The 13,936-nt window shown below is 37.0% G+C and overlaps 1 protein-coding gene across 1 annotated transcript in view; it reads right to left on the bottom strand.

The window, feature by feature from the left end:
* Positions 1–13,936, bottom strand: part of CDH8 (cadherin 8) — a 358,896-nt gene that overhangs the window by 42,950 nt on the left and 302,010 nt on the right. Inside the window, exon 10 of the mRNA XM_024750646.1 lies at positions 11,352–11,469. Coding sequence (XP_024606414.1) covers positions 11,352–11,469 — 118 coding nt within the window. The remainder of the gene's footprint in view (positions 1–11,351; positions 11,470–13,936) is intronic.

The following is a 13,936-nucleotide window of genomic DNA, read 5'->3' as shown; positions in this document are numbered from 1 at the left end:
GCTTGGTAGCAAGCTGCATTCTGTACCTGGCAGGTCAGTGAGCATATCTGAGCTTCAATTTCCTCATCTGTAAAATGGCAATAACAATACTCACCCCGAATATATATGGTAATAGATAGATATTATGTAAATTATCTGAAATAATAGGTGCTCAATAAATTTTAGCTGTTTTTTTTTTGCAATTTGATATATAACCCATGCAGAGTAAGAAAGTACAGATTTGTCTTAAAATAACCACAGGACTTTTAAAAAATATCCTAAACAGAGATGTAAGCATACTCTCTAATCTTTATAATTATTTTTTATATTTCTCAATGAAAGTTATTTTGTGAGCAATTCTGTTTTCATGGTATGTAATGTTAGATTATTCCTTGAAAAAAAATGTTCTTACAAAATTAAACATCCATTTTAGAATAAATATTTTAGGAAGACAGAAAAGTTATAAAAGGATTAATATAGAGGTATAGGTTTTCTTCTTGTTTCTTGCCTACCCAGTCAAAATGTGAATTTATACAATTACCTGCGTACATTTTACTTCTCTTTCTTTGTGCAAAAAAGATAATGAATTCTAGATAACTGTCTCTTAACCATTCTAAAACTTTCTTTATTGAACTTTAGCCTACCAACATTCATAACAAAGGCAAGTTTTATGTCAACTCAACATGTTTCAGAATATGGCCAAAGTTATTATTTGTTTGTTTGTTTTGTTTGTTTGTTTGTTTTGCGGTACACAGGCCTCTCACTGTTGTGGCCTCTCCCGTTGCGGAGCACAGGCTCCGGACGCGCAGGCTCAGCGGCCACGGCTCACGGGCCCAGCTGCTCCGCGGCATGTGGGATCTTCCCGGACCGGGGCACGAACCCGTGTCCCCTGCATTGGCAGGCAGACTCTCAACCACTGCGCCACCGGGGAAGCCCCAAAGTTATTTTTTATTTTTAAGATTTAAAACTGTGCACTGAGAAAAAAAAATTTAAATGTATCTATTACTGATGTACATAACGTGTAGATCATGATGTTTACATCGATTCACTTCCTAGGGCCATTAGTAAACTTTGTGTGTATGCATGAGCGTGTGTGGAAAAACCTCTTCAAAGTGTGAGACGCATTGTTTATCCTATGAAAAGCATCAAGAATCGATGCAGATATAATCAAAATATGAAGAACTACTTCACTAATTTATTTTTGGGAATCAAGCAAACTCTTATGATCATAGAGTTTATGAATCTCCACAAAATGTCTCACTGCATTTTTCTTTTAAAAACGTTTTTGGTAATTCCCTATTTCTCCTTTAAGTAGTAAAACTATTCATATAGCTGATCATTCTTCCTTAACTTCGACAGGCACCTCTACCCAAAACTGTGTCTTATCTCTGCAAAAGTTAGTTCAAACTCTACCTTTTTGAGAGATTTTTCTGTAAATCAAAACTGAATCCAATAATTAAATACCTTCATAAAACTCTTAACTTTCCTTGTCTCCAGCCTTAGAAGATAAGCAAGACTTACCAATTCTGAACTATTGGAATCATGTATCATACATGATTGAGTTATTTTGATGTAGGGGAATAAGTTAATTCTATAACATGTCCAGAAACCTGCTCAATGAGTTATATACAACCTATAATATTGTAGAAGCATATCTTTTAATAATACTATGCAGTATTTTAATGTGGATGAGGTTTGGTACAATAATTTCTAATGTAAAGATCACTTCCATTTGCATTATTTCTTTTGAAGGTTGATAAAGACAAAATACATAGAGTATCTAAGTTCAGGTACTGCCCTTGGCATTTATCCTACATTCTTTCATTTGCTCATCCCAGCAATTTTGTTTTGACATAGTTAAACACGGTCTGTTACAGAAAGTTAAAAGCCTTGTCCAAAGTCACATCTTCGTTAATTGGTGGATGTGGGATTTGTCTGATTTCAAAGTTTGTGCTATTTCTCCTAATACCATGGGTTTGCACGCTCAGTATGTTAGAATAGATGAGTCCTTAGCTCCCAGCCCTAACCTGTTCATTTTGTGTGAGAGGAAACTGAAGTCCAGGGAGAAGTGTATCACAGTGTGACCTTGATGAAACTAGCAATGCCTGTCTGGCCAAATGAAAGCAGGAAACTCAGAGAAGGATGATTGTGTTCAGCACACCAGGCACCATATCACCCTTTTTTCAGACTGCTTTAAGATAAACAGCCTTCAAAAGTCTGAGAATAATATACTCAAGCAATAGAGAGAGGAAATTCTAGTAGGCAATCTACTAGGATGAAAGCAAAGGCAATGAGTAAACCAAAGAGGTCCAAGGACAACAATTACTATCTTCCTTTACGAAGTGCATCAGCACATTCATTCTGGTGGCAGCTTAGGGAACAGAAGAGGCAACAGATAGAAAATGAATCCAACATGATGTCCTGAAATCAGTACAGTACCATCCTCTAGTTGCCAGGGGCCCTCAATAAACATTCTACTACACTGAAAGTTAGCTAAAACATGTTAACTGACAGGTCTCTAAACCAGCTGTGCATAGCAACTGGAAAAGGCATGAACTATTTACAGGGAGACTTGGACCACAACTAGAATGGATTCTAATAAACCTGCAAAAATAGAATCATCAGCCCCAGCTCACAGTGCTACAGCACAAATTGCAGTGATGACGGTGGATCGCTGTGAATTTGGAAAGAGCTCACCAAAATTATTTGACTCTGCAAGCAGAAAAGCATTAAAGAGTATAGTTCAGCATAGTTTGTCTAAGCTCAGGAATCACGAGGACACCAATCTGAAACTCACAGGAGAACCATGTGTTCATGAGTACAGATGGGTGTCACCACCCGGATCGGCCAAATGCTTTGTAAAGATGGGAGAGATGGAATCTAGGAGAACCTAACTCTTTATATAGAACCAGTTTCACAAGTTGGGTAAGATTTAAAAGGGAACATTGTTTATGACAGTATGGAAACTAGAATGTGTGATCATTCCTCCTCATATCATAGTATTTTGCAGGCTAGCCTGTGAATTTCTCCACTGTATGACAAAAAGCCATGTTAAATTATAGCTGTTCTCTCTGAGAATTCAAATTAGTATAAGACTGAGTCCTAAGGAGAACAAAAATACTCTGTACAGGAGGACAAAAACAGTGTATATTTGATTCACTGTTTTATTTTGAATTTCCAAAGTAGTGCCTTGCACGTGGTAAGCACTAAATAAATAGGTATTGAATGAATAGGAGTGAATAAAGATATGGTGTGTTATCAGTAAGCTCAGAGGACAGTGGAGGAGATACTCCTTGACTCAAGACAGATACTCGTGTCTACCTTAGCAGTTATCACAGTCCTGCAAGAGAAAAGCAAATCAAACTTCACAGAAACCGTTAAGCACTCCATTGCTCTGCTCACAGATGAGGGGAACCTGGGTTGTTATGAATGACTAGAAATTAGCTAGATGGAAAATAGAGGGAGCAGAGGATGTATATTCCAGACAAAAGGAAGGGATATAAAAAACATAATTGGTTTTGCGTGTTCAACCTAAAGGATGTATAAGACAGGAACAAGGTAAAAGGGAGAGAGTGATGGAAAATAAAGTTGGGGTGATAGATGTCTCTCGTCGTTGCCTTTTTAAAGCACACTGCTATTGATTTTTAAAACATACATTTGAAGTCTCTGTATCTAGTATCTAATATCTTCATAATCTGCCTATTTACTAAGGCGCTACTAGCTCAAAAATTATATCATTCTATCAACTCTTAAATATCCCATTTGCCAATATATAGAGAGCTATATGCAATTGGATCAAGTCCTGTGGAAACCTACAATTTTTAGGTACTCTTTATTTTTACCAATTGATTATGTTATGGTAATGAGGGTTATATCCAAACAACAACTTAAGTTACCCAAATACTCTTCTTTCCCATTTCTCCTTTCCCCCCTGCTTTACTCATGGTCAGTGTTTACCAGTAGGTTCAATTATTGGCCTTTCAGGTAAGGGACAGTTGAACAGCATATAACTACTTATCACCCCAATCCTTATTTTAGGTTCCTTTTTAATATTTTTGTTTGTTACATTGGGTGAATGAAAGAGGCTTAGGGGGCTCACAAATTTGTAGAAGAAGGAGAGAAAGAGAGGAAGGAAACTAGTATTTATTGAGTGCCTTCTATTTACGGGACACTAAACTTAGCACGTTTTTATGTTTTTACTTAAATTAATATTTTCTTATACAAAACAACATAGGGATAATTATTACTTTCAGTTTATAGATAAAGGCTCAAGGTTATTCAGTGATTCATGCGAGTTCTCACAGTTCATGTTCAGAAGCGCTAGGATTCAAAACTAAATATTATTAACCAGGAAGCTTGTGCTATTCTGTATTCCACAAGGGCTCTCTCTTTTATCCTTCATTCTAATGCATCCCAAGTCAACTTTTTATATGTTTATCTATGCAAGTGTCCCCTTTAGTGTTTCCAAATTATTTCTCTGCCTTCTCTATACACTTTAATAAACTGAAGGATCCAAAGCACATGGTGTGATATTCGGGTCACATCCCTAGACGGAATGCCACATATGCCTAATGTTGTGTCTATAAAGTGCTCAAATTAATTCAAAATGCAAACTTCTGGGTGGAAAAAAGATGAAATGATTGTCAACTACATTTAATACTTTTTTAGAAAAGGAAAATTTGCATAGACTGACAGCTCATTTTGTTTCCACATCCGATTTTAATATCTGGTTGTTCTTACCAGAGGACAGTCATGTTTATTTGGCACACACAAAATCCCCAGGCCTATTTTCATGCTTGCAAATAGATGGTAAATCAGTAAATAACATTATTCTTTAATGACACAAACAACAAAGTGGTCCAAACAAGATTTGATAAATTCAAAAAAAAGTTCTCTGAGTAATTCTTTTTACTTCCCCTAATGTTCAATCTGTTCCTTTATCGTTCTATTTTTCTTTTGAAGCAAAAGTCTCAGAAAGCAAAATTCTCAAAAAAAAAAAAGTTTCTATGCCATAAGGTATCTTTAAGATAACTGAGATAACTTCAAGATAACTAACCATGTGCCCATGTGTCTCCTCGTTTTTCTTTCAAAAATCCTCAGAATTAGAATTCTCTGTAAGAACCAGAAAAGATTGCTAGCAAATTGACAGCAAAGCTCTGAATCAACTCATAACTTTGAATAGCATATGGACAACAACACATATGAGCATATGCCGTGTATCTAAATTACATCCATAGGAGTCAGCAGTCTCAGGACTAAATTGTCTGCTATAACATACACTGAAAAAGAGATACTGTGCTGTGCTGTCTGACCAGAGCAATAATTTTAGGATTTTCAGATTTTGCAAAGGAAATTCTTAGTTTCTGTGGGTACTCTTGAATTATGATTTTAAAAAAAGCAAACAAACATACAAAAAAGATTCTGAGACGATACAAAATAACAAGAGTTTTCTAAAAACTACTTAAGCAAAGAAAATCTAGTTTTCTGAACCAAGCTATACAGTCACACTCAACTCAGAAAGTGGAAGTACAGATCTGTTATCTACTTTTCTTAGCTTGCACATCATCCTTAATTACAGTTTAAACGACAAAATGAAACATAAATGGCTTTTTATCAACAAAACATTGCTGGAAGCATAAACAATAAATTATGAATTACTGAAGCAGAAGCCTTTTTGGATCATGTATGCATAATGCTATTCTGCATATTCGGAATCCCAGTTGGCCCTTCTGTTCCATGCAAATTGAGCACCACCTTTTATGATTTAACACTGAGGGAGAACACCTTACTTCATATGGGTAAAAGCTAACACCAAACATGAAAGAGACCTCTTATCAATGTTTGATGCTGTGGAAAAGTCTACTATGTGAGCAGAGTAGACAGGGTCACCATGTCTACTGTATGTAGACGTGCGTGTATAGGTATTCACTACCACACTCTGCCAAGCACGCAGTTTTCACGTGATGCTTAGGTATGGTAGCCTGAGAAACCCAATAATAATGAATCCACTGTCACTGAGGGATTGAGGCTTCTTTTTTCTTTCTTTTTTTTTTTTGCGGTACGCGGGCGTCTCACTGTTGTGGCCTCTCCCGTTGCGGAACACAGGCTCCGGACGCGCAGGCTCAGCGGCCATGGCTCACGGGCCCAGCTGCTCCGTGCGGCATGTGGGATCTTCCCGGACCGGGGCACGAATCTGTGTGCCCTGCATCGGCAGGCGGACTCTTAACCGCTGCGCCACCAGGGAAGCCCGGATGGAGGCTTTTTAAAGACCACTTGGGGAAAGAGATGTTATTTAGGAAAGTCTTCTGTTAGCTGCAAAGCAACTTGGTGTAATGGAAGAATTTAACGAGACTGGTGGTGTCCAGAAAGAGGACAGTTGGCTTACCAAGGTCCTCTTTGCTGTGTGGATAATCAAGGAAGGCTTTTCAGGTCTAATTCAGCCTAGGTGGGGCAGAGGGACTCTGCCTGCCTGGAAACCTAAATCCTGAATACAGGAGAGGTGTGCCTGAGGATTCAGCTGGAGAGAGGATGGAGGGCTGAGGATCAGCTCTGGCTGGCTTGGAATGTGGGAAACCCACTTCCACTTTCAAGAAGTAAATTTTAGTTTGCGGACAAGAGGCGTCTGAATTAAGTTGACATTATTCAAAAAAGCAAAGGAAGACTCTAATTTTCCAGCTTATACAAAATGATTCCCACAGAGTCTGTGTGTTGGGAGGTTGTGGATGATTTAAAACAACTTGATATGCTAGAATGGAATGTCATTTTAACAAACTGGAAATTGGGATTAGCCATTTTATGGAGAAAGCTTAGTTTAATATTGGCAAAGGAGAGAGAGAAAAAAAAAAGCCTGCATATTTAAAACCAGGTCCAGGAATCCCAGCTATTTCGTGGCTGGTAAATATTTTCATTCTTTCCCCACCTCATCTTCCTATTTTTTTCCCCTTTATGTTTCTATGATAATGCCCTTTAGACTGCAATACATTGCAGTGCGTACTAGTAAGGACCATTAGTTTCACAACTACCAGTGAGGCCAATTTCAGAACTACTGTACAACATTCAAAAATCAACAGTTATAGCTGCAAAGGGACCTGGTTGAGAATGATAAGCCATCTCTTCCATGAAGAGATGGAAATTTAGGAATTAATGGATTCACATAAATAGGATCTTGTCCCATTTCATGATGAGTGATTTTCTATGTGCCAGACATTGGGATAATAGCTGTCTAAGCCCTCGGTTACTCATATCCATCAAAGCACACCTAAGAGGTAGATAGGTAGTATCTGGTATTACAGATGATGAAACTGAGGCTTAAAATAACTTGCCTGTAGTCAGTATTCTCACAAGGGATATTTCTAGAGGATAAAAAGACATGAAACACATAGTGATTGAAGTTGGCCATTGAGTTGAGATGGAAACCCCACCAAACAAAACATGAATTATACTCTAAACAGGTAACCATGGAATGGATATTGAGATAACCCAAGACACACTTATTTCAAAGCTCTAATCACCATCTCCATTATCTAAATTAATTATCACAATCACGCCTTTAGAGTGAGGTTCTTGTTAATAGAATTTTGGTTAAAAAAGAGTCATCAAGAGGAGAAAATAAAAAATATTAGTGTCATCAGATATTCTGGTTCCCCTCTGTCTTTCCTTAAGCCTAATCAAGCTATAACTAAGGCCAAGTCTATGTCTTTCCTTCCCACAGACCCTCTTTAGGGGAGCGTTTTATGTTTATCCTTATTTCTCTATACATGTGATTCAAATATTTCAGTATAAAACATGAAGACTCCCATTTCTCCAGCCTGCTTTCTGGCAATTTCAATCAAATCTTTTAACTGCAACGTGCAGGCTGGCGAAGATCATGTCTCTGCCGACCTCACATTTTCTGCATGCAAGAGATTTCTGTATCTGGAAAAGGTTCATTTATCTTCCCTGACTTGTTAATATGTAATTGCTGAGTATCTTCTGTTTTCACAATTAGAATGGAAGCCACTACTGAAATGCTGTCAGTCAAACTCCTTTTGTTTATAAATTCATCCAACTGGAAGATGAAGAAACCGATGTCTGAGCTGTATAATTGAGAAGATTCAAGGCGTTGTGGTTGTTTGGTGTGTACATGTGATGTGAGTGACTCATCACATTTTTTTTTTTTTTTTGCGGTACGCAGGCCTCTCACTGCTGTGGCCTCTCCCGTTGCGGAGCACAGGCTCCAGATGCGCAGGCTCAGTGGCCATGGCTCACGGGCCCAGCCGCTCCGCGGCATGTGGGATCCTCCCGGACCGGGGCATGAACCCGCGTCCCCTGCATCGGCAGGCGGACTCTCAACCACTGCGCCACCAGGGAAGCCCTCATCACATTTTTGACCTTTGTTTTCACCTTTATCTGTATTGAAGTTTGCTTTCCTATTCTGGCAGAAATATAATTCTCATATATTCAGAAAGAGAATTATTTATGAAATCACTCAACTGTATAGGAGACAAGAGACAGTTAATTTCTATCTCATTTTGTTTTTGATTATGAACTAGTCAGCTGAAAATTGCAGAAGGACCAAGCTGTATGAGAGAGGAGAATGATCACAGCAACTTCGAATTGAAAGACATGCTGCAAGTTTCTTAGAAAATGCCAAATACTGAAACCATCTCCCTTAAAGATCCAATTAAAAAGAGGGTTCATCCACCTATCAGTTATGGATTTGAATGTATTGGCTGTCTCAAAATATTAACCTTCATCTGCTGGGCTAGGACTTGTAAATCATGAAGGTCTCAGTGGAGAAACATCAGCTACTGACCATTTTAAAGTCCATCTGAGAAGGAAAAACAATTCTGAATATGAGTTTATCATTTGATTCTCTCACGTTTCAAACATAAAATATAGCATAGTTTTAAAATAAATAGTGTCTAGTATTTGAATTTTTTTGGTTGTTTTGTGTTCTCTCATCATTAATAAGGAATGAGTAACAGGTTCACAAGACAACATTTTATCTACCTTCTTAGCAGTATATCTCCACCATTTTAAACCTGACAACTTCTTTCCATTGCTTTGTTTCTAAATGTTAAGAGGAGACAAACTGTGTTTTTTTCCTACTTTCATGGAAACTATCCAGATGCCAAAAAAGTGAAACAAAACTCATGCATTTCTGATCCAGGAAAAGGGAGATAGAGTATAAACTTGACATATCTGTTCCAGAGACCTGTGTTCATGATTAATTCTATGGAGATGTTGAATATTTGGATCCTAAATCCAAAATCACAGAGAACATATGTCCTAGTTTCCACAAGACCGTCCTGGTTTATGGTGTTTCTAGGCATAAATATAAACAGCAACCCCTTTCACTTTAAAAAATATCCCAGTTGGGACAATATATGGTCACTCTTTGCAAAATAAATCAACACATAATTTTAAATAAACAGTCATGGCACAGAGAGTGTTCTTTCTGTCCATTTTGTGATACCTAGCTTTTTTTTTGGTAATTATTTCACACACACACACCTGTGAGGTAAGTCAAAACTTAAATCCTATTTTCTAGTTTCAAGATAAAACAGATAATCCACATGCCTTTAAATATTCTACTACAGGGTTTATTGAAATGTGTGTTGCAGCATGAAGAGTTTTCCTAGGTGTACAAACTTTTACTTTGTACTAATTCTAAAAATTAGAGAAAACACTTGAAATTCATCCACTGTAGGACTAAAATCTCCTCTTTAAAGGGTTTAGGGCATAATAAATATAGTACAAAACTACGCTTTCACAGGCACCCAGTAACTACCTCTCGTTCATCCAGCATGTGTTTACGCAGTGTCTTTGACGGGCCATACCTGTAATGGGCACACCTTGAAATTGCAGAATGCACAGAAAGCACCAAGGATCTCAGACCTTTGGGATGGGAAAACACTTCTTCCCAGAGAATCTTTAAATGTAGGGCATTTGATATGCAAAAATAATGACTAGTACCTATTAGCTCACAATCAAAGTAAGCATGGCTCACACTTCTGCACAGACTTTCAGCTCAGTTTGGAATTGCCGAGGGGGCTCTCATCTTAGGCGTGGTCACGGGGCTTCCACAAAATAAGAAATGTTGGCAGCGTTATCCAAAAAGCAAAGACAATGTACTTGGATTAGAGCTCCTAATTCAGGGAGGCTAACACATGTAACTCCTCTATTGAGGAGAAAGATCAAGATTTCATTTCCTTAATGTTTATAATAGTGGAAGCCAGCTGAATGAGTAATATCTATATAATAGCTTTCTCATTTCCTTTTCTCTGATGCATCCACTTTATCAAAGCATCCCCAAAGAACTAAGTAGCATTTTGTTAAAGGGTAAGGCCAGAATATATTTAACAAGAGCCATAAAATGTTATTTAACTTCATAAAGGAAGTTTTACCAAAACTCACTACCTCCTTGAAACAGAACAGAGAAAATGAACCAAATGTCATGAGCCAAATTTTACTCTTCAGATTGAGCATAGTTTTTATATAGACCATTCATAAATCTAAACAAATGCCTATAGTAAAGCCAGAAGACAGCCCCAGATGATACATTTATTCTGCTAATCATTCTAAAAATGCTGAAACTAAGGCTTAAATACTTCTGAGCCAAAACAGACAGCTAAAAATCCTTGTTAAATGTACAGCAGCTTAGTAAAGAAAAACGCACAGATGAGATAGACTTTTTTTAAATGATCTATAACCTTTATATGTAATAGATAAGAGTTAAGGGAAATGGTTAATCCGAGCTTGGTTCTCAAGAAATAATGAAATGGATTAAATATTTTCTGTGAGTAAAAGACTTAACAAGAAAATCAGTTCATATTAGCTCCAAAATAATACTGATAAGGAGTGTCCTTCAAGAAGGATTTTCTGATCTAATTGCTATTGTCAAAGTTGGTACAGGCTTAAAACAAATACCTCTAATGTGTACCCACAAACCAGACGAAATTAGAAAAGGCTTTCCCTAAAGACTTGGTAAACATTCAATTAAAACTTAACAACTGCAAAGTATAAGCCAGCCCCTCCTCTATCAGATATCTCGGTATAATGTACTTGGATAACATCAGATATCTCAGTAAAATTGCTGGAACTTTCACAGGGGTTAAATCTTACTGTCCATTTTTTTTTTAAAGTAAGGTGATTGAGATATTCCCCGGGATAAAATTAACTTGCATTGCAGATTCACAATTCCCTTATCTGTTGTTTCAATATTGGAAAGAGGAAGTGATGTAATTACCATGCCTTTAGGCTGATAAGCTAAGTTTCAACTGCTCATAGTGAAGAAAAATTATTTTACTGATATTTTCAGTCAAATTATGAAATCACATCCTATTTTCCAATGTATATTCTACCCTGTTTCACAGTGCTAATGTATTTACCTTCATTTTTCTTGATGGTAAAATTCGGATTGTTGACCATTTCTGGAAGAAGGCTGTATAAGAAATAATGTCCGTTTTTGGGCTCATCTTTGTCCGTGGCACTCACTGTTTGAATGACCTGTAACATAAAACTTGACGTCAGCACTTCTGATGACATCAGAGGGCTTGCTCTGCCTTTAAAAGCTGAGTGACATTCCTTTAGTAGAGTGATACTTGGGTCCAAGGAATATTTTTCAGTTTTCTAAGTTGTTATGGATGGTTCACACCAAGAATAAGGAGAAACATTCATCACTTTAAAACCTAGCTTTGATAAGCTGATGAAAATTAGGGTCATTACTTTTGTGTCCATTTGGTATCTGTGGCTTGAAATGGCAAATTTAAGGGTGTTTGAAAATTCCACTGGGCAATTACAGGCTCCTTTCCACTTTGAGTATGTATGGGCTTCAAGAATGAAATCTGCAGTTGTTACAGTGACTGTAGTGTGGCTCTCGGGAGGATGTTGGAGGTAAAGTACTTAACTCTTGAATCCTCACAACTCCTCTTTCATTTTACTCATTAGGTTACAAGTGTTTGCAAATAGAATGTTCCTCGGCACAAACATCACTGCCACAAACCTTTCTGAAGAGTTGCATCTCTTCCCTCCCAATAATGAATACTGTTTTTAAAGCTAGCAGATAACACATGCAAACGATGCTTTGGAGTGTATCCTGAGATGAATAAATTATAGGGATTAGAAGAATTACCGCCATGCAGAGAACTGTTTGGATAGATACACATACTCAGAATTGGTGCCAGTTGAATGTGCTTATTTCATTTGCAAAGCTGCATTAACTTAGTGCTAAGTTGTTCCTTGGGATGTCAGAGAATTAGCTTAATACTTCATATTTATGAGTCTGTGATATTAATAACTTCCATATGAAACACTGGGCAACAGCTAATATAGTAAAAATTATAGCTTAAATTACTACTGTAAATAGTTACAACATAATTTCTACCAAAAAAAATGCCTATGAAGCATGACAGTCAAGGGTATAATCAGATTTACCATAAAAAGTTAACAGGGAAATACTCTCAGGTTTGTGAAATTTAGAGAATTATGATGCCTAATGTTGTGTCAGTTTAAACAATTATGTGCCACTGAACTTTGTCAGTGTCATTAAAGAGAAAAAAATGGATCACTTCTTTGTGAGACAGAGACATCATTGCCTTGTAACTTATCACCTAAATAAGATATCACCACAATTTAAGAACATTTTCAATAGCTGTGAAGTTTTGCATTGTTATCACCCACATGCTATACGATAAGCAGTGCATCAAGGTTATTTGGGGCATAAATGAAATAACTTCTCTCATTTTGTATTTCTCCATTTTTGTAAATGGAACATATTCCTACTTTGTAGGTGTTTTACTCTTGTTAAAGACCTTGTGAAATGTCTTATAATTGTACTTAGCTTTAGTAACAATATAACAAAAAATAGCACAAAATATAAGTCATGGTGGAGACAGTGAGATAGGCATTAAGTTGATGGACTCTGAAATACAGCTGCCTTGACAGAAGTCATAGCCTTATCCCTTACTCATTGCATGAAATGGAAGGATTTACTTAACTCTTTGAAACTCAGTATTCCTAAATTTTAAATAAAAGAATACTTTTCTCATAGGGTCGTTTTAATTCTTTATGTAAATTCATGTCAATCTGTTAATACAGTGTCTGGTTCCTAGTAACTGTTCAATGAGTATTAGTCATCATCATTATTATTTATTATTTTTTGTTAAGGTCACTACCATTTATTCATGACATAGCACATTGATAAGTGTAACAACTTAGATGTTACACAAACGGGCCTCGCTTTCATCAGATTAGGTGGGAAAGCAATTATATTTACTATATCTAAACAGCTAGCATATTTGCCTTGACATTTAGGTGCAGAGAGATTCCTTGGGCTTCTAGTTTTATAAAGAAGAAAGACTTAAAGTACAAGGGAAAAAACTGTGAAATACAGATGAATCTTTTATAGACAACCTACATGTACAAATATTTAACAATAATTTGACAAGAGCCTTCTTTTAGGCAGTTATGAAGAACAAAGGGGGAAAAGTTACTTGTGAGCACATGTAGCATCGTCTTCTCCCTTTACCCAGTTTTGTTTCAAAAAGACTTCTAGGGCTTCCCTGGTTTGCCCCAAAAAAAAAAAAAAAAAAAAAAAAAAGACTTCTATTCCCAAGTGCACCTGTTGAAGAAATCATTCCTGAAGTGTGTGAGCACATGTGAAGAAAAAGAGCAAACAAAGAAAGGATGTCTCCACAGTGGCTGTATCAATTTACATTCCCACCAACAGTGCAAGAGGGTTCCCTTTTCTCCACGCCCTCTCCAGCATTTATTGTTTGTAGATTTTTTGATGATGGCCATTCTGACCGGTGTGGAGGTTCCTTAAAAAACTAAAAATAGAACTACTGTATGACCCAGCAATCCCACTACTGGGCATATATCCTGAGAAAACCATAATTCAAAAGAGTCATGTACCAAAATGTTCATTGCAGCTCTATTTACAATAGCCAGGACATGGAAGCAACCTAAGTGTCCA

The sequence above is a fragment of the Neophocaena asiaeorientalis genome, unplaced genomic scaffold, assembly GCF_003031525.2.
Source record: "Neophocaena asiaeorientalis asiaeorientalis breed wild unplaced genomic scaffold, Neophocaena_asiaeorientalis_V1.1 scaffold470, whole genome shotgun sequence".
Taxonomy (NCBI): domain Eukaryota; kingdom Metazoa; phylum Chordata; class Mammalia; order Artiodactyla; family Phocoenidae; genus Neophocaena; species Neophocaena asiaeorientalis.
This window is presented reverse-complemented; position numbering and strand designations above follow the sequence as displayed.